Source organism: Oncorhynchus nerka, linkage group LG28 (assembly GCF_034236695.1).
Source record: "Oncorhynchus nerka isolate Pitt River linkage group LG28, Oner_Uvic_2.0, whole genome shotgun sequence".
Lineage (NCBI taxonomy): Eukaryota > Metazoa > Chordata > Actinopteri > Salmoniformes > Salmonidae > Oncorhynchus > Oncorhynchus nerka.
In genome coordinates this window covers 76801893-76823781 of record NC_088423.1, presented here as the reverse complement: position 1 = coordinate 76823781, position 21889 = coordinate 76801893, and the positions used below count along the sequence as shown (strand labels likewise).

Sequence of the window (21889 nt, the reverse complement as noted above, 5' to 3'; positions counted from 1 at the left end):
TCCTTCTCTGACAGTGACCATTCTCTGTCAGTGGCAACAGCTGGACAGTGGCTGAAAGAAGCCAATATGAGGTTAAGAATGAAGTCCCTGGAAGCTCGGTCCACATTCCATATTTCTTTAACTTCATTCCCTCTAAATGAAGGGCTTATCGGCCCTGTCTCTCTCTTTCAAACACAGACACACACACACAATAGACTGTGCAGAAGGGGGGGGGGCATAAAGGAAACCGTTTAGCATACATTATTAATTACTATTTGAGAAACTGTCTGTGTCTGTGTCTGTGCGGTCAGCTTTGGGGGCGGGGGGATCCGCGGCTGAGCAAACACACAGGCAGGTTCCAGCTAGAGCGTCAAACGCGTCCCTCCATCACTGCAGCCATTGGTAGAAATGTCTGTTTCCAGTCTGTTGGCTTGGGTCGTTGGGCTCATAGCCTGCGTCAATGCCTTGGAGACAGCAGCGCTACACTGCTCCACTATTTCCCCTGACCCTGAGTAGGCTCTCACGCTCAGTTAAGCAAACACTAGACCCTCTGATCATCAGACGCTCTTCAACAAATCAGTGTGCGATTCTGCGAGAGCGAGTCCACATCGTAAACTATTCTTTCTCTACACTATATATTTCTCCATGATGGATTTACCTTTAGCGGTGACAGCTACCTCGTATCCCGAGTGAGGGGAGTCTTATCAATTGCCAAGTTTCGTCAATTCCTGGAGTTTTGAGTGGGGAAGCAAGCGTTTTTTCCTCTCTTTATCCTCACTCGTATTTCACCACCGCATCAGCTGGAGCGATAGCTGCCGCTTCATGATGGCAGGAGCGGGAATATTTCTGTGCATTCTGCTGTTACAGTGTTTTATCTCCACTGCGCTGTGCAACGCCGGATTCATCTTCACGGAGGAGCCCTCGGAGAGAGCTGGGAAGTCAGACGGGTATTGTAGTCGGATATTACGGGCCCAGGGCACTCGGAATGAAGGCTACAACGAGTTTCGGCTCCGAGTCGAGGGGGACCCAGAAAATTATCAGCCTGGGAGCACTTACAGAGGTACTGTATTCCGTCCTATTGCGCGCACATTGTCTGACACCCAATAGGGTATTTTTTGCCTTTACACTATTTCTCTTTTGTGTTCAACTCATGTGAAGACGCAGTGTTGTGGTCATTTATAAGGAAGTGATATAAGTCTAGAAGTCAGAGCTGTGTTATGACAAGTCAAACTCTCTTGTGGAAAGAGGAGTTGGGCACAGACCAGAATGCCCTCATACTGTAACATCATAGGCGTCTGTTTATCGCTTAAATATTTGGAACTTGTGATGCTCTAACTTCATTTTTGGTGACTCCACCTGCAAACTCATTGGTCATTATAGTTAACATTTTGTTTCATTAGTCTAACAAAAGTCCCATTTTGGCTCAATCACTCATCACATCACAGTTTTATTCGAACACATTATCTCAGGGCAGCTAGTGTATATCAATACAGTAATGATAATGACACGAGTAATGGCAGCAATTGCCAGTTGTTTCAGCAAGTGAAGAGCTAATTTCCCTTCTGATTGATATAGCCTATAAAGATCTCATTCCTATGAGGTACGAATCCAGAAGGGTTAGTACTTTAGGATTTTGCAAACCTTTATTAAACCTATCAATCTGTTCCCCGTCAGTTAGTTTTCTTCATTGACTGTGTGTTTGTGATCCCCAGTGACTCTGTATGCATCCAGTCCCGCTTACTTCAGAGGTTTCACCCTCATCGCTCTGAGGGAGGGCAGGGAAGGAGACAAAGAAGAGGACTATGCTGGCAATTTCCAGGTAAGACAACAATTCAACTTGTCATTATATGTCATTGAAATGATAAAAAATGAAAATGTAGATATTACAACATGCATATTTTTTTAAATTGTAAATGACCTTCAGTTATTCAGGTGAAAGTAATGTTATTTCAAGATGCAGTCAGTCATCAGAAGCTAGCAGATTCATTACTTAATGTACCAACAACAGCTGCAAATTCCAATAAAACTACATCACGTTTTGAAGTTCACCTTCCTTGCTTTGTCTATCATGAATCTAGCAAATAAGTTTTGTAGGTCAGATTGCAGTATTTATTTGATTTCATAGCACAAACGTTTGTTAGAACATTTCTCACACATGCTTTAGCCAGGTATAGACCAGGCCTGCCCAGGCAAGTGCAGGGGGTTGCCTAGTAAGATGTGCCTCAGAGGGAGACAACGTCTTCACAGTGCGGCAAATACCCTTGATTTGTGAATCTGTTCGGCCTGAACAGCTAGCCAACAGCTAAAATGTCTTTGAAAAATAAGATTTCAGCTCATAGAGAGAAGTTTCTAACTAAATAACTACATTATGGCGTTCACTAATCATAAACTATTTACATATAATATAAATATGGGTACATTTGTGGACATAATTCCTACTTACTCAACCTTTAACTTGTTATGCCTGAGATCCTGTTACCGGGAGCAATATAACAACAACCAGTGATAGTACAGGGCGCCATATTCAAAATAACAGAAATCTCATAATTAAAATTCCTCAAACATACATGTATCTTATATCGTTTTCAAGGTTGTCTTGTTGTTAATCCCACCACAGTGTCCGATTTCAAATAGGATTTATGGGGAAAGCACCACAAATGATTATGTTAGCTCACCAACAACTCACTAAAATACACAGCCAATTTTACCAGCCAAAGAGACAGAGAGAAAAAGCACATATAGAGATAAAATGAATCACTAACCTTTGATAATCTTCCTCAGATGACACTCATAGGACTTCATGTTACACAATACATCCATGTTTTGTTTGATAAAGTTCATATTTATATCAGAAAATCTGAGTTTACATTGGAGCATTACATTCACTAGTTCCAAAAACATCCAGTGATTTTGCATAGCCACATCATTCAACAGAAATACTCATCATAAATGTAGATGATAATACAAGTTATACACACGGAATTATAGATATAACTCTCCTTAACCTCTTGCCTCTACTTGGGACGCTTGCGTCCCAACTAGAGCTCTGGAAATGCAAATGCGCTACGCTAAATGCTAATAGTATTAGTTAAAACTCAAAAGTTCATTAAAATACACATGCAGGGTATCAAATTAAAGCTACACTCGTTGTGAATCCAGGCAACAAGTCAGATTTTTAAAATGCTTTTCGGCGACAGCATGAGAAGCTATTATCTGACAGCATGCACCAATACACTACAACAGAAAAGCACAGCAGGGGACGTAAACAAAATAATTAGCATTTCGGCGTTACACAAACCGCACAATAAAATAGAAAACAGTCATTACCTTTCACCATCTTCATTGTTGGCACTCCTAGATGTCCCATAAACACTATTGGGTCTTTATTTCGATTAAATCGGGCCATATAAAGCCAAGATATCGTTATATGTAGACTGTGTGATAAACGAAAAAAACAGCGATTTCACAACGTAACGTCATTTTTTAAAATTCAAAAAGTAGACGATAAACTTTCACAAAACACTTCGAAATACGTTTGTAATGCTACTTTAGGTATTAGTAAACGTTAATAAGCGATAAAAATCATCCATAGGCGATGTAGAAATCATTAGCTGTCGTCTTGGAAAAAATTTCAGGAGAGAGCTCTTCCGGAATGATCTGGGCGGAGACCGGAGGTAAGTCGTGCCCCTCTTTCGGTTCAACCAAGAATCAAAGATGATTCAATTCACAAGACTCTAGACAACATGGGGATGCTGTGGGAGTTGAATGCTCGGTCTTATCTAATTCGGCTCACTGTTAACAATTGCTGGAAGTGGCGCAAGGATATTTATTTCCATTTTCTGTGATCAGGTTTTCCTGCGCTTTCCGATGTAACGCACGTTATGTAATAGCCACAGTCGTGATTTAACCAGTTTTAAAAACGTCCGAGGGTTTCCTATCCACACATTCTAACCATATGAACGTACTATATTCCTGGCATGAGTAGCAGGGCGCTGAAATGTTGCGCGATTTTTAACAAAATGTTCAAAAAAGTAGAGGGTCGACTGAAGAGGTTAATGCAACCGCTGTGTCAGATTTTAAAAAAACTTTACGGAAAAAGAAACCCATGCAATAACTCATCCATATCTCGCTGTAATTTCAATGGGAGCTTGTTTGAAAATCTACCAGCCTCAGACAAAATCCAAACAGGAAGTGGAACTTCTCAGGTTTTTGCCTGCCATATGAGTTCTGTTATACTCAAAGACATAATTCAAATAGTTTTAGACACTTCAGAGTGTTTTCTATCCAATACTAATAATAATATGCATATATTAGTAACTATGACTGAAGAGCAGGCAGTTTACTCTGGGCACCTCTTCATCCAAGCTACTCAATACTGCCCCTGCAGCCATAAAAAGTTAATACATTTATTCACAGTGTAAGTCAAAGACATTTTGATTATACTGTATTTCAAGTTTGCATGATACAGGAACAAAAGAAGGCTGCACTCGAAGTTCACAAAAGTAGTGTAGGTTTTTATACCCTATTCGTATTATGGAGTCAGTCAGTCAGCAAGTCAGTCGCTAGGGGCACAGCAGTCCCAGCGAATAGGGAGTGTATTGATGCAGTCATGCGATATACAGGTGCAAGGATATCCTCTCTCCCAGAGCTGAGAAGAGCCAACACACTTAACCACACCTGGCAGAACACTTACATCAACACCATATGCTGCCTGTGCTGGCACTCACCCTCTCCGCTCTGTGTGAGAGAGAACTCCCAACATAATCTGTCCCCTCTCAGACCCCTCATGCCAGAGTCGTTCTGTTTCACGCATCATCTTGGAGGAAGCGCAATTACTTTCACCTCGTTTCCTCTAATACCTCTATTTATGCCCCCCTCTGTATTCCGTGTGTGTGTGTGTGTGTGTGTGTGTGTGTGTGTGTGTGTGTGTGTGAAAATGGGAAAAGGAGCCTTGTGCCAGTCAGGGAGAGCCCAGGTGTGTGAAATTGGCAATGCATGCATGTATGGTGCGCACACACAAATCTAGCCAGGTTTAGAGCAAAGATCGTTCCCAGCCTACACAGACAGCTCCAACTGGACTGGAAAAGGGAGGGAGCGAGAGAGGGGGAAGGAGGGATGGGGAAAGTGTTTTCACACTTAGATGTCAGGGGATATTGTAGGACATGTCCCCAGCTCTGATGAGGCCCTCCGGGTTCTAGTGTGGTGAGACATGGGCTGGGGGAGACAGAGGTTTCAGGCCAAGAACACACAGCAGGTGAATTGGCCAATAATATGTTGTGTATAGGTTTTATAACCAGATTGCTGGGCCAGAGGACTGATACTCCTCCCTTACAAACACTATTTTAAACAAACAATGTTATGAAGCCATTTGTTAAACTAGTCACGCACAATCTGACTGAAATCTTATGAATAAATCAATGAAAACTGAGCTCCTATAATGCTTCGGGAAAGAAAATCTTCTAACAAGGTGGAACTTCCACAATATATATTATATTTATGACCTTATTATAAATCATTTTCGCACCTTGTAACAACGATAAATGTAATAACACTTGTAAGTGTAATAACTCTCCTTTTAGACTCTCCAATCCAAAATTAAACCTAGAATCGGCTTCCTATTTTGCAACAAAGCCTCCTTCACTCATGCTGCCTAACATACCCTCGTAAAACAGACTATCCTACCGATCCTTGACTTCAGCGATGTCATTTACAAAATAGCCAACACTCTACTCAGCAAATTGGATGCAGTATATCACAGTGCCATCCGTTTTGTCACCAAAGCCCCATATACTACCCACCACTGCGACCTGTACGCTCTCGTTGGCTGGTCCTCGCTACATATTCGTCGCCAAACCCACTGGCTCCAGGTCATCTATAAGTCTTTGCTAGGTAAAGCTCTGCCTTATCTCAGCTCACTGGTCACCATAGCAACACCCACCCTTAGCACGCGCTCCAGCAGGTATATTTCACTGGTCATCCCCAAAGCCAAATTCTCCTTTGGCTGACCTTTCCTGCCAGTTCTTTGCTGCCAATGGCTGGAACGAACTGCATAAATCACTGAAGTTGGAGACTTATATCTCCCTCACTATCTTTAAGCATCAGCTGTCAGAGCAGCTTACCGATCGCTGCAACTGTACACACCCCATCTGTAAATAGCCCATCCAATCAACTACCTCATCCCATATTTGTTTCTGTCTTTCTGCTCTTTTGCACACCAGTATTTCTACTTGCACATCATCATCTGCACATCTATCACTCCAGTGTTAATTTCTAAATTGTAATTACTTCGCCACTATGGCTTATTTATTGCCTTACCTCCTTACTTCATTTGCACACACTGTATACAGATCTTTCCATTGTGTTATTGACTGTACCTTTGTTTATCCCATGTGTAACTCTGTGTTGTTGTTTTTGTCACACTGCTTTGCTTTGCTTTATCTTGGCCAGGTCGCAGTTGTAAATGAGAACTTGTTTTCAACTGGCCTACCTGGTTAAATAAAAGCAAAACATTTTTTTTAAAATGAACGTTCTATTTGAATAACTTTTCTAAAATTTGGTAATACCCCCGGTACAGTTTATAACTTGCCGATAAACAGAATTTTCCCACTAAATGGAGTAAGTTATTACATTAACCGGTGGTTATTACGTTAACTGGTGGTTTCATGAATAATGTAATAACTTCATCCAATCATGTAATAACATACCAAAATATATATATTTTTGATGTAATACTTCAGTAAATGTGATGCACATACAGTACCACCACCCACTGCCAATTACAACACTAACAAACTCTTGCACATCATACATGAATAGTCATACATAGAGACACCCACAAGCACACATTGAAATGTACACACACACACACACACACACAGATACAAAATACCTGAATGAATCTGTAGGCCCTGGTATTAAACATGTCATCTGCAATATTTCCCCGCAAACAATAATGAATCATTAGGTCACAAAAGTCACCTAAAGTCGCCAGGATGTTGTGTCATGGTCCCTGGAGTTTTTTTTCTAGATTCCAGTTGGTCCTGGGGATGTTCTTGGAACATTGTGTCATGGTCCCCTCAAGATTTTTTCTAGTTCACAATTTGACCCGGAGACGTCCCAAAGGACGTTGTGTCATGGTTCCCTGGAGGTTTTGTCAAGTTCCCAGTTTGTCCCGAGGACGATTTTGGGACATTGTATCATGGTCTCCTGGAGGTTTTGTCTAGTTTCCGGGTTTGTCTCGAGGACAATTTTAGGGACGTTGTGTCATGGTCTCCTGCAGGTTTTGTCTAGTTCCCGGTTTGTTCCGAGGACAATTAATGTAATAACCAAGGATTAATGTAATAACTTTTTGCATTTAGCGTAAAAAGTTATTACATTTACCATGTTTCTTAAATAAAAAATGTATTACATTTAGAAAAGTGATAACATTTACTGGTGTTATTACATTTACAGTTGTTACACACCTCTCCACCTTACTCTGCTTCACTCCCCTTTGGCACCGCATGTTCTTTCACTACACTCCCCTTTGGCACCGCATGTTCTTTCACTACACTCCCCTTTGGCACCGCATGTTCTTTCACATCACTCCCCTTTGGCACCGCATGTTCTTTCACTACACTCCCCTTTGGCACCGCATGTTCTTTCACTACACTCCCCTTTAGCACCGCATGTTCTTTCACTACACTCCCCTTTGGCACCGCATGTTCTTTCACATCACTCCCCTTTGGCACCGCATGTTCTTTCACATCACTCCCCTTTGGCACCGCATGTTCTTTCACTACACTCCCCTTTGGCACCGCATGTTCTTTCACATCACTCCCCTTTGGCACCGCATGTTCTTTCACTACACTCCCCTTTCACCGCATGTTCTTTCACATCACTCCCCTTTGGCACCGCATGTTCTTTCACATCACTCCCCTTTGGCACCGCATGTTCTTTCACTACACTCCCCTTTGGCACCGCATGTTCTTTCACTACACTCGCCTTTGGCACCGCATGTTCTTTCACTACACTCCCCTTTGGCACCGCATGTTCTTTCACATCACTCCCCTTTGGCACCGCATGTTCTTTCACATCACTCCCCTTTGGCACCGCATGTTCTTTCACATCACTCCCCTTTGGCACCGCATGTTCTTTCACATCACTCCCCTTTGGCACCGCATGTTCTTTCACATCACTCCCCTTTGGCACCGCATGCTCTTTCACTACACTCCCCTTTGGCACCGCATGTTCTTTCACTACACTCCCCTTTGGCACCGCATGTTCTTTCACATCACTCCTTTGTTTTTAGACCTTTGAAAAGAAGAGTGCAGTTAGTTCAACACTCAGCAAGGGCTGAATGTATGTGTACAAGCCAGACCTCATCAATTAGAGCCTGTTACATTGGTTTTAAGAGCAACCATAACTGTAGCAGAACTATCACTCTCGTGAACCTTTTCGTTTCATTCCCTTTCCACATAAAGCTGTAGTGGCCACAACACGGCGTGACAGAGCATCGTAAATGTCACAGGGTGAAACAGGGAAAATGTATCATCCAGTCAGTTCCAATCACTCAGCTCTACACACACTGACAATGCTGCTGTATCTTCTGTGAGATACAAAGGGTAAACTGAAATATCTGCTGTGGGATACGAGGGGTAAACTGAAATATCTGCTGGGTGATACGAAGGGTAAACTGAAATATCTGCTGTGGGATACGAGGGGTAAACTGAAATATCTGCTGTGGGATACGAAGGGTAAACTGAAATATCTGCTGGGTGATACGAAGGGTAAACTGTAATATCTGCTGTGGTGATACGAAGGGTAAACTGTAATATCTGCTGTGGGATACGAGGGGTAAACTGAAATATCTGCTGTGGTGATACGAAGGGTAAACTGAAATATCTGCTGGGTGATACGAAGGGTAAACTGTAATATCTGCTGTGGTGATACGAAGGGTAAACTGTAATATCTGCTGTGGGATACGAGGGGTAAACTGAAATATCTGCTGTGGTGATACGAAGGGTAAACTGAAATATCTGCTGTGGGATATGAGGGGGAATTTGATTGTTAGTGCTCTTGTAGAGGTCTTGACAAGCACAAGTGCTAAGGCGTAATTGTAATGACTGTGTTGTGTTTATGTTGATACTAACGTATTTAACCATTTAAATGGGTGTTTATTGTTGTATTTATAGGTACACAGAATGTAATTATTCAAAACACGCAAACACACTAATACAGTACCAATACCCACTACTATGTGTGGTACGGCACACAGTACACACAGAGTACAATATTGCTCCTCCCCTTTCTTCTTCCCGTCCTCTCTTCCTCCCCCCATTCCTCTGCTGCTCTAGAAGTGTTCCTTTCACTGTCAACCTCAACTACATGCAAACAATCCATATACACACTCACACACACAAACAAACATGCATGTACACACACACACACACAGTTCTAATATGTTAGAGCGCCCCTCATCAACAAAATCCCATTTCTATGTCTTTCTCTGTAGTGTCTTCCCATCATCAGCTAGTCATATTGGAGATTTGACGCACAGCTCCTTTCAAACACAACTATCTGGTCCTGCCTGGTAGGACAGAAACTGTAACATGTAACAACACCTGCACAGGATCGGTACATCCGAACATCACACCTGCGGGACAGGTATAGGATGGCAACAACAACTGCCGAGTTAAACCAGGAACACACAATCCTTTCATCAGTGCCCAGACTGTCCGCAATAGGCTGAGAGAGGCAGGCCTGTTGTAAGGCAGGTCCTCACCAGACATCACCGGCAACAACTTCGCCTATGGGCACAAACCCACCGTCTCTGGACCAGACAGGACTGGCAAAAAGTGCTCTTCACTGACGAGTTGTGGTTTTGTCTCACCAGGGGTGATGTTCGGATTCGCGATTATCGGCGAAGGAATGAGCATTATACCGAGACCTGTACTCAGGAGCGGGATCGATTTGGAGGTGGAGGGTCCATCATGGTCTGGGGCGGTATGTCACAGCATCATCGGACTGAGCTTGTTGTCATTGCAGGCAATCTCAATGCTGTGATTTACAGGGAAGACAACCTCCTTCCTGCAGGCTGATCCTGACATGACCCTCCAGCATGATAATGCCACCAGCCATACTGCTAGTTTTGTGTGTGATTTCCTGCAAGACAGGAATGTCAGTATTCTGCCATGGCCAGCGAAGTGCCTTGATCTCAATCCCATTGAGCACATCTGGGACCTGTTGGATCAGAGGGTGAAGGCTAGGGCCGTTCCCCCTAGAGATGTCTGGGAACTTGCAGGTGCCTTGGTGGAAGAGTGGGGTAACATCTCACGGCAAGAACTGGCAAATCTGGTGCAGTCTGAGGAGGAGATGCACTGCAGTACTTAATGCAGCTGGTGGCCACACCAAATACTGACTGTTACTTTTTTTTGACTCCCCTTTGTTCGTGGACACATTATTTCATTTCTGTTAGTCACATGTCTGTGGAACTTGTTCAGTTTATGTCTCAGTTGTTTAATCTTGTTATGTTCATACAAATATTTACACATGTTAAGTTTGCTAAAAATTAACACAGTTGACAGTGAGAGGACATTTCTTTTTTTTGCTGAGTTTATCTGCCTCACTTTCCTGACATCCCCACTTGTTTTGTCATCTCACCCTGCTGTGAAGTGATGTGTAGTCAGAAATCCATTTCCCTTGAAAGTATTGTTGGCAAATCGTGCACACACACACACACACACACTTCTAGCTGACCTCCCCAGAGAGCTCAATAAAAAGCGCTTTTCAAAGACAGCTGAGATGGAGCACATTTTCAAATTTCAAATGAGCTGTACGTCAAGTAGACGCTGTCGTGTGTGTGTGTGTAACGTGTAATCACTTTTCATGTTGGCCCACAATAGTTTGGGCAGAATGTTGTTGAATGTTATTGTTAAAGTCTGACCAGCTGTTGCAAGCAAACAGACTACCTAAAACAGTCTTCCCCTTTCTCTGTTTCTCACATTTATTCTCTCATGCACGGTCTCAGTCTCCGTCACTCGCTCTCTCAAACGCACACACATACACACACACACACACACACACACACACACACACACACACACACACACACACACACACACACACACACACACACACACACACACACACACACACACACACATGCAGTCAGAGCCATAGGTCAGTTGAATGGCTGCTGCTTTTCACAGATGGTGTTTAATGCTTTCAATCAGTCAATTAAATGTATTTATAAAGCCCTTCTTAAATCAGCTGATGTCACAAAGTGCTGTACAGAAACCCAGTCTTAACACCCCAAATAGCAAGCAATTCAGGTGTTGAAGCATGGTGGCTAGGAAAAACTCCCTAGAATGGCCGGAACCTAGGAAGAAACCTAGAGAGGAACCAGGCTATGAGGGGTGGCCAGTCCTCTTCTGGCTGTGATTATAACAGAACATGGCCAAGATGTTCAAATGTTCATAGATGACCAGCAGGGTCAGATAATAATAATCACAGTGGTTGTAGAGGGTGCAACAGGTCAGCACCTCAGGAGTAAATGTCAGTTGGCTTTTCATAGCCGATCATTCAGAGTATCTCTACTGTTCTTGCTGTCTCTAGAGAGTTGAAAAGAGCAAGGTAGCACGTCCGCTGAACAGGTCAGGGTTCCACAGCTGCAGGCAGAACAGTTGAAACTGGAGCAGCAGCACGGCCAGTTGGACTGGGGACAGCAAGGAGTCATCAGGCCAGGTAGTCCTGAGGCATGGTCCTAGGGCTCAGGTCCTATGAAAGAGAGAGAGAAAAAGAGAGAGAATTAAAGAGTGAATACTTAAATTCACACAGGACACTGGATAAGACAGGAGATATAACAGACTGACCCTAACCCCCGACACAAACTATTGCAGCATAAATACTGGAGGCTGAGACAGGAGGGGTCGGGAGAACACTGGGTCATCACAGACTCCAGTCAGCTCAGTCAGCCCCCACCCCAGGGATGCCTGTCAGAAACCATGGGAACCCAGCAAGGGTTTTATGACCTCTGGGTGTGATTCAGAGGGCTGGATACAGACGCAGCCAGGCCAGTCAATCCCAGAGCTCGCTCTCACACACACACATACACACATACACACAGTCCAGTCCAAAGTAACCTGATTCATAACATGGCGTGACAGAGGGAATTCTCCGCTGACAGCTTTAATGAGTGAGAGAGTTCCGAGTATTTATCGCCCTGATGTCACTTCCGGTCAAATAGAACTGTGGAGAATGTTGTCACAAACATGCACAAACACGCACACACACGCACGCACCCACATGCACACAAACGCACAGGTACGCACCCACACACATGCAAACACATGCACGCACACACCAAAAGCAATTGGAGTTGAAAATGCGCACACACGCTGAAAATGACCCTTCAAGGACGGCACTTAAGCCCTTCATTCATTTGCTAAGAATTGTTGCTGGTCACATACAGTATGTCTGTGAAATGCGCTATCGATCCTACAGTATAACTACTGGTGCGTGACACAGAGGTTGTGAGTGTGTGTGTGTGTGTGTGTGTGTGTGTGAAAAACTATTATATTTGCTGTATAGCTGTCAATTAGCCACTATAGGATAGACTTATGTATGTATTCAAACACAATATATTACATTGCATACCAGCCAGACATACAGTGCCTTGCAAAAGTATTCATCCCCCTTGGCGTTTTCCTAGTTTGTTGCATTACAACCTGTAATTTAAATCGATTTGTATTTGGATGTCATGTAATGGACATACACAAAATAGTCCAAATTGGTGAAGTGAAATGGAAAAAAAATATTGTTTCCAAAATCGATAAAAAATATTTAAAAAACGGAAAAGTGGTGCGTGCATATGTATTCACACATAATTAGTTAAATAAGGTCCACCTGTGTGCAATGTAAGTGTCACGGCAGGTAGCCTAGTGGTTAGAGTGTTGGACTAGTAACTGAAAGGTTGCAAGATTGAATCTCCGAGCTGACAAGGTAAAAATCTGTTGCCCCTGTACAACCATCACTGTAAAGTTGTGGAGAAGTACAGATCAGGGTTGGGTTATAAAAAAATCTGAAACTTTGAACATCCCACGGAGCACCATTAAATCTGTTATAAAAAAAAGAAAGAAAGAATATGGCAACACAACAAACCTGCCAAGAGAGGGCCGACCACCAAAACTCACGGACCAGGCAAGGAGGGCATTAATAATCAGAGAGGCATCAAAGAGACCAAAGATAACCCTGAAGGAGCTGCAAAGCTCCACCGCGGAGATTGGAGTATCTGTCCATAGGACCACTAAGCCATACACTCCACAGTGCTGGGCTTTACCGAAGAGTGGCCAGAAAAAAGCAATTGCTCAGAGATAAAATAAGCAAACACGTTTGGTGTTCGCCAAAAGGCATGTGGGAGACTCCCCAAACATATGGAAGAAGGTACTCTGGTCAGATGAGACTAAAAGTTAGCTTTTTGGCCATCAAGGAAAACACTATGTCTGGCGCAAACCCAACACCTCTCATCACCCCAAGAACATCACCCACACAGGGAAGCTTGGTGGTGGCAGCATCATGCTGTGGGAATGTTTTTCATCGGCAGGGACTGGGAAACTGGTCAGAATTGAATAAATTACGAATGCAACTAAATATAGGAAAATTCTTGAGGAAAACCTGTTTCAGTCTTCCAGAGATTTGAGACTGGGATGGAGGTTCACCTTCCAGCAGGACAATGACCCTAAGCATACTGCTAAGGCAACACTCAAGTGGTTTAAGGGGAAACATTTAAATGTCTTGGAATGACCTAGTCAAATCCCAGACCTCAATTCAATTGAGAATCTGTGGTATGACTTAAATATTGCTATACACCAGCAGAACCCATCCAACTTGAAGGACCTGGAGCAGTTTTGCCTTAAAGAACTGGCAAAACACCCTGTGGCTAGATGTGCCAAACTTATAGAGACACCCCAAGATGCTTGAAGTTGTAATTGCTGAAAAAGGTGGGTCTACAAAGTATTGAATTTGGGGGGTGAATAGTTATGCACGCTCAAGTTTTCTGTTTTTTTTCTTGTAGGTCTCACAATAAAACATATTTTGCATCTTCAAAGTGGTAGGCATGTTGTGTAAATCCAATGATACAACCCCCCCATGAATCCATTTAAATTCCATGTTGCAACAAAATAATAAAAATGGCAGGGGGGGAATAGTTTCGCAAGCCACTGTATCCACGGAGTCATATTGTAGAACGACACAAGGAGCTTAAAATGGACCAAATTCATTTAATTGAAAATCATTTGTGAAATGCCAAAATGTACTATTACTTTGCAATGAACAGATGCTGCTAATGAATGAGATAATGTCTAATTGAAGCGTTCTAATTAGGCCTGGTAATGGGAGCCAATGGCAGTTAAATGAAGTTGCACTTGAACTCACATTGAGAGAGGGTAACATAGTAATGAAATGTATGGTATAATACCGAGAGAACATGAGGTACAATGCCATTACTATTACATTATCTTTCCTCATTTGCTTGTCCTTATTTAAATCGAATCCGTGCTGTGTGTGTGTGTCGTCTGTCTGTCTGTCCGTCTGTGTGTGTGTGTCTGTTTTGATGTGTTATACAGATCATCGATGAAGAGGACACCCAGTTCATGATCAACTGTCCCTCGGCAGTGACAGAGAGTACCCCTCGGAGACGCACCAGGATCCATGTGTTCTGGACAGCACCCCCCAGCTCCTCTGGTTGTGTCACCCTCAAGTAGGTACATTTACTTGGGGCTCTCTGAAGAATCCTAAAGTAAGGATCTATATGGCTGTGTCCCCATTTTCCACCCCTCTCCCGAAGTGTGCACTTGTCCTGCATACTCCCCATTATGGATGCATCAACAGTGGAAACTCCCTCTAGCCAATGCTTACCTCAATCCAATGTGCAAGTGCACACTTTGGGAGAAGTGTGGAGAATCGGGATGCAGCCAAATGTGATCACCACCCGTGGTACTGGAGAGCTACGGTGTTTAGAGGCTTTTATTCCAGACCAACGGTAATATTATCGGATTCATCGAATCAATGTTTTGATGGCTTGGTGATTAGTTCATCCAGGTGTGTTAGTGCTGGGCTGGAACAAGACATTCCCAACCTTTAGCTTGTGTATAGGACCAGAGTTGGTGACCATACTATGACACAAATCCAGTGTGTGGTTGATTGTATACTGTGAATAAGGAGCTGTATGTGGACCACTTAGGCATGTTTACATACAGTATCGTACTCACATGTGTCAACCAGTGTGTACCCAGTGGGGGGAGAAACATAGGGTGGTGCCCTACATGGCATGCTAATCTCTGCATTATTAAAGAGTTCAGTTGGCCTGTCACTTTCTCTCCTGCCCCGTTTAAATCTCTCACTGTGCCGTTGTTATGTGTGTAGGGGCGTAAAAAAAGGCTTGCATTTCTTATTAATGTACGTTATTATGTGCCTGTCAGAGTGAGTGATGAGATGTCCTTGCCTTCGTCTCTGTCTCTGAACTCCCCCTTTCATTGGCTTTCTTCCTCCCTCTCTCTCTCTACTCTCACTCACTCTTCTCTCTCCTGTCGGTTTCTCTCTCTACTCTCACTCACTCTTCTCTCTCCTGTCAGTTTCTCTCTCTACTACACACACTCTTCTCTCTCCTGTCGGTTTCTCTCTCTACTACACACACTCTTCTCTCTCCTGTCGGTTTCTCTCTCTACTACACACACTCTTCTCTCTCCTGTCAGTTTCTCTCTCTACTCTCACTCACTCTTCTCTCTCCTGTCGGTTTCTCTCTCTACTACACACACTCTTCCCTCTCCTGTCGGTTTCTCTCTCTACTCTCACTCACTCTTCTCTCTCCTGTCGGTTTCTCTCTCTACTCTCACTCACTCTTCTCTCTCCTGTCAGTTTCTCTCTCTACTACACACACTCTTCTCTCTCCTGTCGGTTTCTCTCTCTACTATCACTCACTCTTCTCTCTCCTGTCAGTTTCTCTCTCTACTCTCACTCACTCTTCTCTCTCCTGTCAGTTTCTCTCTCTACTACACACACTCTTCTCTCTCCTGTCGGTTTCTCTCTCTACTACACACACTCTTCTCTCTCCTGTCGGTTTCTCTCTCTACTACACACACTCTTCTCTCTCCTGTCGGTTTCTCTCTCTACTACACACACTCTTCTCTCTCCTGTCGGTTTCTCTCTCTACTCTCACTCACTCTTCTCTCTCCTGTCGGTTTCTCTCTCTACTACACACACTCTTCCCTCTCCTGTCGGTTTCTCTCTCTACTCTCACTCACTCTTCTCTCTCCTGTCGGTTTCTCTCTCTACTCTCACTCACTCTTCTCTCTCCTGTCAGTTTCTCTCTCTACTACACACACTCTTCTCTCTCCTGTCGGTTTCTCTCTCTACTATCACTCACTCTTCTCTCTCCTGTCAGTTTCTCTCTCTACTCTCACTCACTCTTCTCTCTCCTGTCAGTTTCTCTCTCTACTACACACACTCTTCTCTCTCCTGTCGGTTTCTCTCTCTACTACACACACTCTTCTCTCTCCTGTCGGTTTCTCTCTCTACTACACACACTCTTCTCTCTCCTGTCGGTTTCTCTCTCTACTACACACACTCTTCTCTCTCCTGTCGGTTTCTCTCTCTACTCTCACACTCTTCTCTCTCCTGTCGGTTTTCTCTCTACTACACACACTCTTCTCTCTCCTGTCGGTTTCTCTCTCTACTACACACACTCTTCTCTCTCCTGTCGGTTTCTCTCTCTACTACACACACTCTTCTCTCTCCTGTCGGTTTCTCTCTCTACTACACACTCTTCTCTCTCTGTCTCTCTCCTACACACACTCTTCTCTCTTTTGTCGGTTTCTCTCTCTACTACACACACTCTTCTCTCTCCTGTCGGTTTCTCTCTCTACTACACACACTCTTCTCTCTCCTGTCGGTTTCTCTCTCTACTACACACACTCTTCTCTCTCCTGTCGGTTTCTCTCTCTACTACACACACTCTTCTCTCTCTGGCGGTTTCTCTCTCTACTACACACACTCTTTCTCTCTCTACTACACACACTCTTCTCTCTCCTGTCGGTTTCTCTCTCTACTCTCACTCACTCTTCTCTCTCCTGTCGGTTTCTCTCTCTACTACACACACTCTTCTCTCTCCTGTCGGTTTCTCTCTCTACTACACACACTCTTCTCTCTCCTGTCGGTTTCTCTCTCTACTACACACACTCTTCTCTCTCCTGTCGGTTTCTCTCTCTACTATCACTCACTCTTCTCTCTCCTGTCGGTTTCTCTCTCTACTCTCACTCACTCTTCTCTCTCCTGTCGGTTTCTCTCTCTACTCTCACTCACTCTTCTCTCTCCTGTCGGTTTCTCTCTCTACTCTCACTCACTCTTCTCTCTCCTGTCGGTTTCAAATCAAATGTATTTATATAGCCCTTCGTACATCAGCTGATATCTCAAAGTGCTGTACAGAAACCCAGCCTAAAACCCCAAACAGCAAGCAATGCAGGTGTAGAAGCACGGTGGCTAGGAAAAACTCCCTAGAAAGGCCAAAACCTAGGAAGAAACCTAGAGAGGAACCAGGCTATGTGGGGTGGCCAGTCCTCTTCTGGCTGTGCCGGGTGGAGATTATAACAGAACATGGCCAAGATGTTCAAATGTTCATAAATGACCAGCATGGTCGAATATTAATAAGGCAGAACAGTTGAAACTGGAGCAGCAGCACAGTCAGGTGGAAGTTGACACTGGAGTAGCAGCATGGCCAGGTGGACTGGGGACAGCAAGGAGTCATCATGTCAGGTAGTCCTGGGGCATGGTCCTAGGGCTCAGGTCTCAGGTTTCTCTCTCTACTCTCACTCACTCTTCTCTCTCCTGTCGGTTTCTCTCTCTACTCTCACTCACTCTTCTCTCTCCTGGCGGTTTCTCTCTCTACTACACACACTCTTCTCTCTCCTGTCAGTTTCTCTCTCTACTACACACACTCTTCTCTCTTTTGTCGGTTTCTCTCTCTACTCTCACTCACTGTTCTCTCTCCTGGCGGTTTCTCTCTCTACTCTCACTCACTCTTCTCTCTCCTGGCGGTTTCTCTCTCTACTCTCACTCACTCTTCTCTCTCCTGGCGGTTTCTCTCTCTACTACACACACTCTTCTCTCTCCTGGCGGTTTCTCTCTCTACTACACACTCTCTCTTCTCTCTCCTGTCGGTTTCTCTCTCTACTACACACACTCTTCTCTCTCCTGTCGGTTTCTCTCTCTACTACACACACTCTTCTCTCTCTTGTCGGTTTCTCTCTCTACTCTCACTCACTCTTCTCTCTCCTGTCGGTTCCTCTCTCTACTACACACACTCTTCTCTCTCCTGTCGGTTTCTCTCTCTACTACACACACTCTTCTCTCTCCTGGCGGTTTCTCTCTCTACTACACACACTCTTCTCTCTCCTTTCGGTTTCTCTCTCTACTCTCACTCACTCTTCTCTCTCCTGTCGGTTTCTCTCTCTACTACACACACTCTTCTCTCTCCTGTCGGTTTCTCTCTCTACTACACACACTCTTCTCTCTCCTGTCGGTTTCTCTCTAGCTGATATCTACACACACTCTTCTCTCTCCTGGCGGTTTCTCTCTCTACTACACACACTCTTCTCTCTCCTGGCGGTTTCTCTCTCTACTCTCACACACTCTTCTCTCTCCTGTCGGTTTCTCTCTCTACTACACACACTCTTCTCTCTCCTGTCGGTTTCTCTCTCTACTGTTCAACACTCTTCTCTCTCCTGTCGGTTTCTCTCTCTACTACACACACTCTTCTCTCTCCTGTCGGTTTCTCTCTCTACTCTCACTCACTCTTCTCTCTCCTCGGTTTCTCTCTCTACTCACTCACTCTTCTCTCTCCTGTCGGTTTCTCTCTCTACTCTCACTCACTCTTCTCTCTCCTGACGGTTTCTCTCTCTACTCTCACTCACTCTTCTCTCTCCTGTCGGTTTCTTTCTCTCTCTATTTATATAGCTTTTTCCTTCTACACTCACTCTTATCTCTCCTGTGCTGGAAACCCAGCCTAAAACCCCAAACTCTACTGCAGGTGTAGAAGCACGGTGGCTAGGAAAAACACACTCTTCTCTAGGAAGAAACCTAGAGAGGAACCAGGCTGTGGGGTGGCCAGTCCTCTTCTGGCTGTCGGGTGGAGATTATAACAACATGGCCAAGATGTTCAAATGTTCATAAATGACCAGCATTCTCTCTCTACTAAGGCAGAACAGTTGAAACTGGAGCAGTTTCTCTCTCTCAGGTGGACTCAAGGAGTCATCATGTCAGGTAGTCCTGGGGCATGGTTAGGGCTCAGGTCTCTACTCAACACTCTTCTCTCTCCTGTCGGTTTCTCTCTCTTACACTCTTCTCTCTCCTGGCGGTTTCTCTCTCTACTACACACACTCTTCTCTCTCCTGTCGGTTTCTCTCTCTATAACAGAACTGGCCTTCAAATGTTCTCTCCTGTCGGTTTCTCTCTCTACAGTTGAAACTGTCGGTTTCTCTCTCTACACACAACTCTTCTTCTCCTCTCTACTACACACACTCTTCTCTCTCCTGGCGGTTTCTCTCTCTAACACACACTCTTCTCTCTCCTGTCGGTTTCTCTCTCTACTCTCACTCACTCTTCTCTCTCCTGTCGGTTTCTCTCTCTACTACACACACTCTTCTCTCTCCTGGCGGTTTCTCTCTCTACTCTCAACTCTTCTCTCTCCTGTCAGGTTCTCCTCTCTACTACACACACTCTTCTCTCTCAGGTTTCTCTCTCTACTCTCACTCACTCTTCTCTCTCCTGTCGGTTTCTCTCTCTACTCTCACACACTCTTCTCTCTCCTGTCGGTTTCTCTCTCTACTCTCACACACTCTTCTCTCTCCTGTCGGTTTCTCTCTCTCTACTACACACTCTTCTCTCTCCTGTCGGTTTCTCTCTCTACTACACACACTCTTCTCTCTCCTGTCGGTTTCTCTCTCTACTACACTCACTCTTCTCTCTCCTGTCGGTTTCTCTCTCTACTACACACACTCTTCTCTCTCCTGTCGGTTTCTCTCTCTACTACACACACTCTTCTCTCTCCTGTCGGTTTCTCTCTCTACTCTTCACACACTCTTCTCTCTCCTGTCGGTTTCTCTCTCTACTACACACACTCTTCTCTCTCCTGTCGGTTTCTCTCTACTACACACACTCTTCTCTCTCCTGTCGGTTTCTCTCTCTACTACACACACTCTTCTCTCTCCTGTCGGTTTCTCTCTCTACTACACACACTCTTCTCTCTCCTGTCGGTTTTCTCTCAGCCTACTACACTCACTCTTCTCTCTCCTGTCGGTTTCTCTCTCTACTCTCACTCACTCTTCTCTCTCCTGTCGGTTTCTCTCTCTACTGTCACTCTTCTCTCTCCTGTCGGTTTCTCTCTCTACTACACACTCTTCTCTCCTGTCGGTTTCTCTCTCTACTACACTCACTCTTCTCTCTCCTGGCGGTTTCTCTCTCTACTACACACACTCTTCTCTCTCCTGTCGGTTTCTCTCTCTACTCTCACTCACTCTTCTCTCTCCTGTCGGTTTCTCTCTCTACTACACACACTCTTCTCTCTCCTGTCGGTTTCTCTCTCTACTCTCACACACTCTTCTCTCTCCTGGCGGTTTCTCTCTCTACTACACACACTCTTCTCTCTCCTGTCGGTTTCTCTCTCTACTACACACACTCTTCTCTCTCCTGGCGGTTTCTCTTTCAAATCACTCTTCTTTATGTCGGTTTCTTCGTCTCAGCTGATATCTCAAAGTTTCTCTCTACTACACTCTTCTCTCCCAGCGGTTTTCTCTCTCAAACTCCTGCAGGTCTACTACACACACTCTTCTCTCTCCTGTCGGTTTCTCTCTCTACACACTCTTCTCTCTCCTGAAGGCCAAAACCTAGGAAGAAACCTAGAGAGGAACCAGGCTATGTTGGGGTGGCCTCTTCTCTCTCCTCGGTTTCTCTGGCTGTCGGGTCTCTCTATAACAGAACATGTCGGTTTCTCTCTCAAGATCTTCAAATGTTCACTAAATTCTCAGTTCCTGGAGCAGCAGCACACTCAGGTCTTGAAACTGGTTTCTCTCTCTACAGCTCTCTGGCCAGGTGGACTGGGGACAGCAGTCATCTCTCCTGGGGCTCTCTAGGGCTCTCTCGGTTTCTCTCTCACTTTACTCTTCTCACGGTTTCTCTCTCTTAAAACACTCTCTCCTGTCGGTTTCTCTCTCTACTCTCACTCACTCTTCTCTCTCCTGGCGGTTTCTCTCTCTACTCACACACTCTTCTCTCTCCTGTCGGTTTCTCTCTCTTCTCTCACACACTCTTCTCTCTCCTGTCGGTTTCTCTCTCTACTCTCACACACTCTTCTCTCTCCTGTCGGTTTCTCTCTCTACTACACTCACTCTTCTCTCTCCTGTCGGTTTCTCTCTCTACTCTCACTCACTCTTCTCTCTCCTGTCGGTTTCTCTCTCTACTACACACACTCTTCTCTCTCCTGTCGGTTTCTCTCTCTACTACACACTCTTCTCTCTCCTGTCGGTTTCTCTCTCTACTCTCACTCACTCTTCTCTCTCCTGTCGGTTTCTCTCTCTACTACACACACTCTTCTCTCTCCTGTCGGTTTCTCTCTCTACTACACTCACTCTTCTCTCTCCTGTCGGTTTCTCTCTCTACTCTCACTCACTCTTCTCTACACTCACTCTTCTCTCTCCTGTCGGTTTCTCTCTCTACTACACACACTCTTCTCTCTCCTGTCGGTTTCTCTCTCTACTACACACACTCTTCTCTCTCCTGTCGGTTTCTCTCTCTACTCTCACTCACTCTTCTCTCTCCTGTCGGTTTCTCTCTCTACTCTCACTCACTCTTCTCTCTCCTGGCGGTTTCTCTCTCTACTCTC

The 21889-nt window shown here is 44.6% G+C and overlaps 1 protein-coding gene across 2 annotated transcripts in view; it reads left to right on the top strand.

Annotated features, from left to right (window-relative positions):
- Window positions 1-365: 365 nt before the first annotated feature.
- Window positions 366-21889, top strand: part of LOC115116157 (spondin-1-like) — a 164476-nt gene continuing 142952 nt past the window's right edge. For both annotated transcript variants that reach the window (XM_065013128.1, XM_065013127.1), the window contains exons 1-3: window positions 366-1039; window positions 1692-1798; window positions 14583-14716. In XM_065013128.1, coding sequence (XP_064869200.1) covers window positions 802-1039; window positions 1692-1798; window positions 14583-14716 — 479 coding nt within the window. In that variant the 5' untranslated portion in view covers window positions 366-801. The remainder of the gene's footprint in view (window positions 1040-1691; window positions 1799-14582; window positions 14717-21889) is intronic.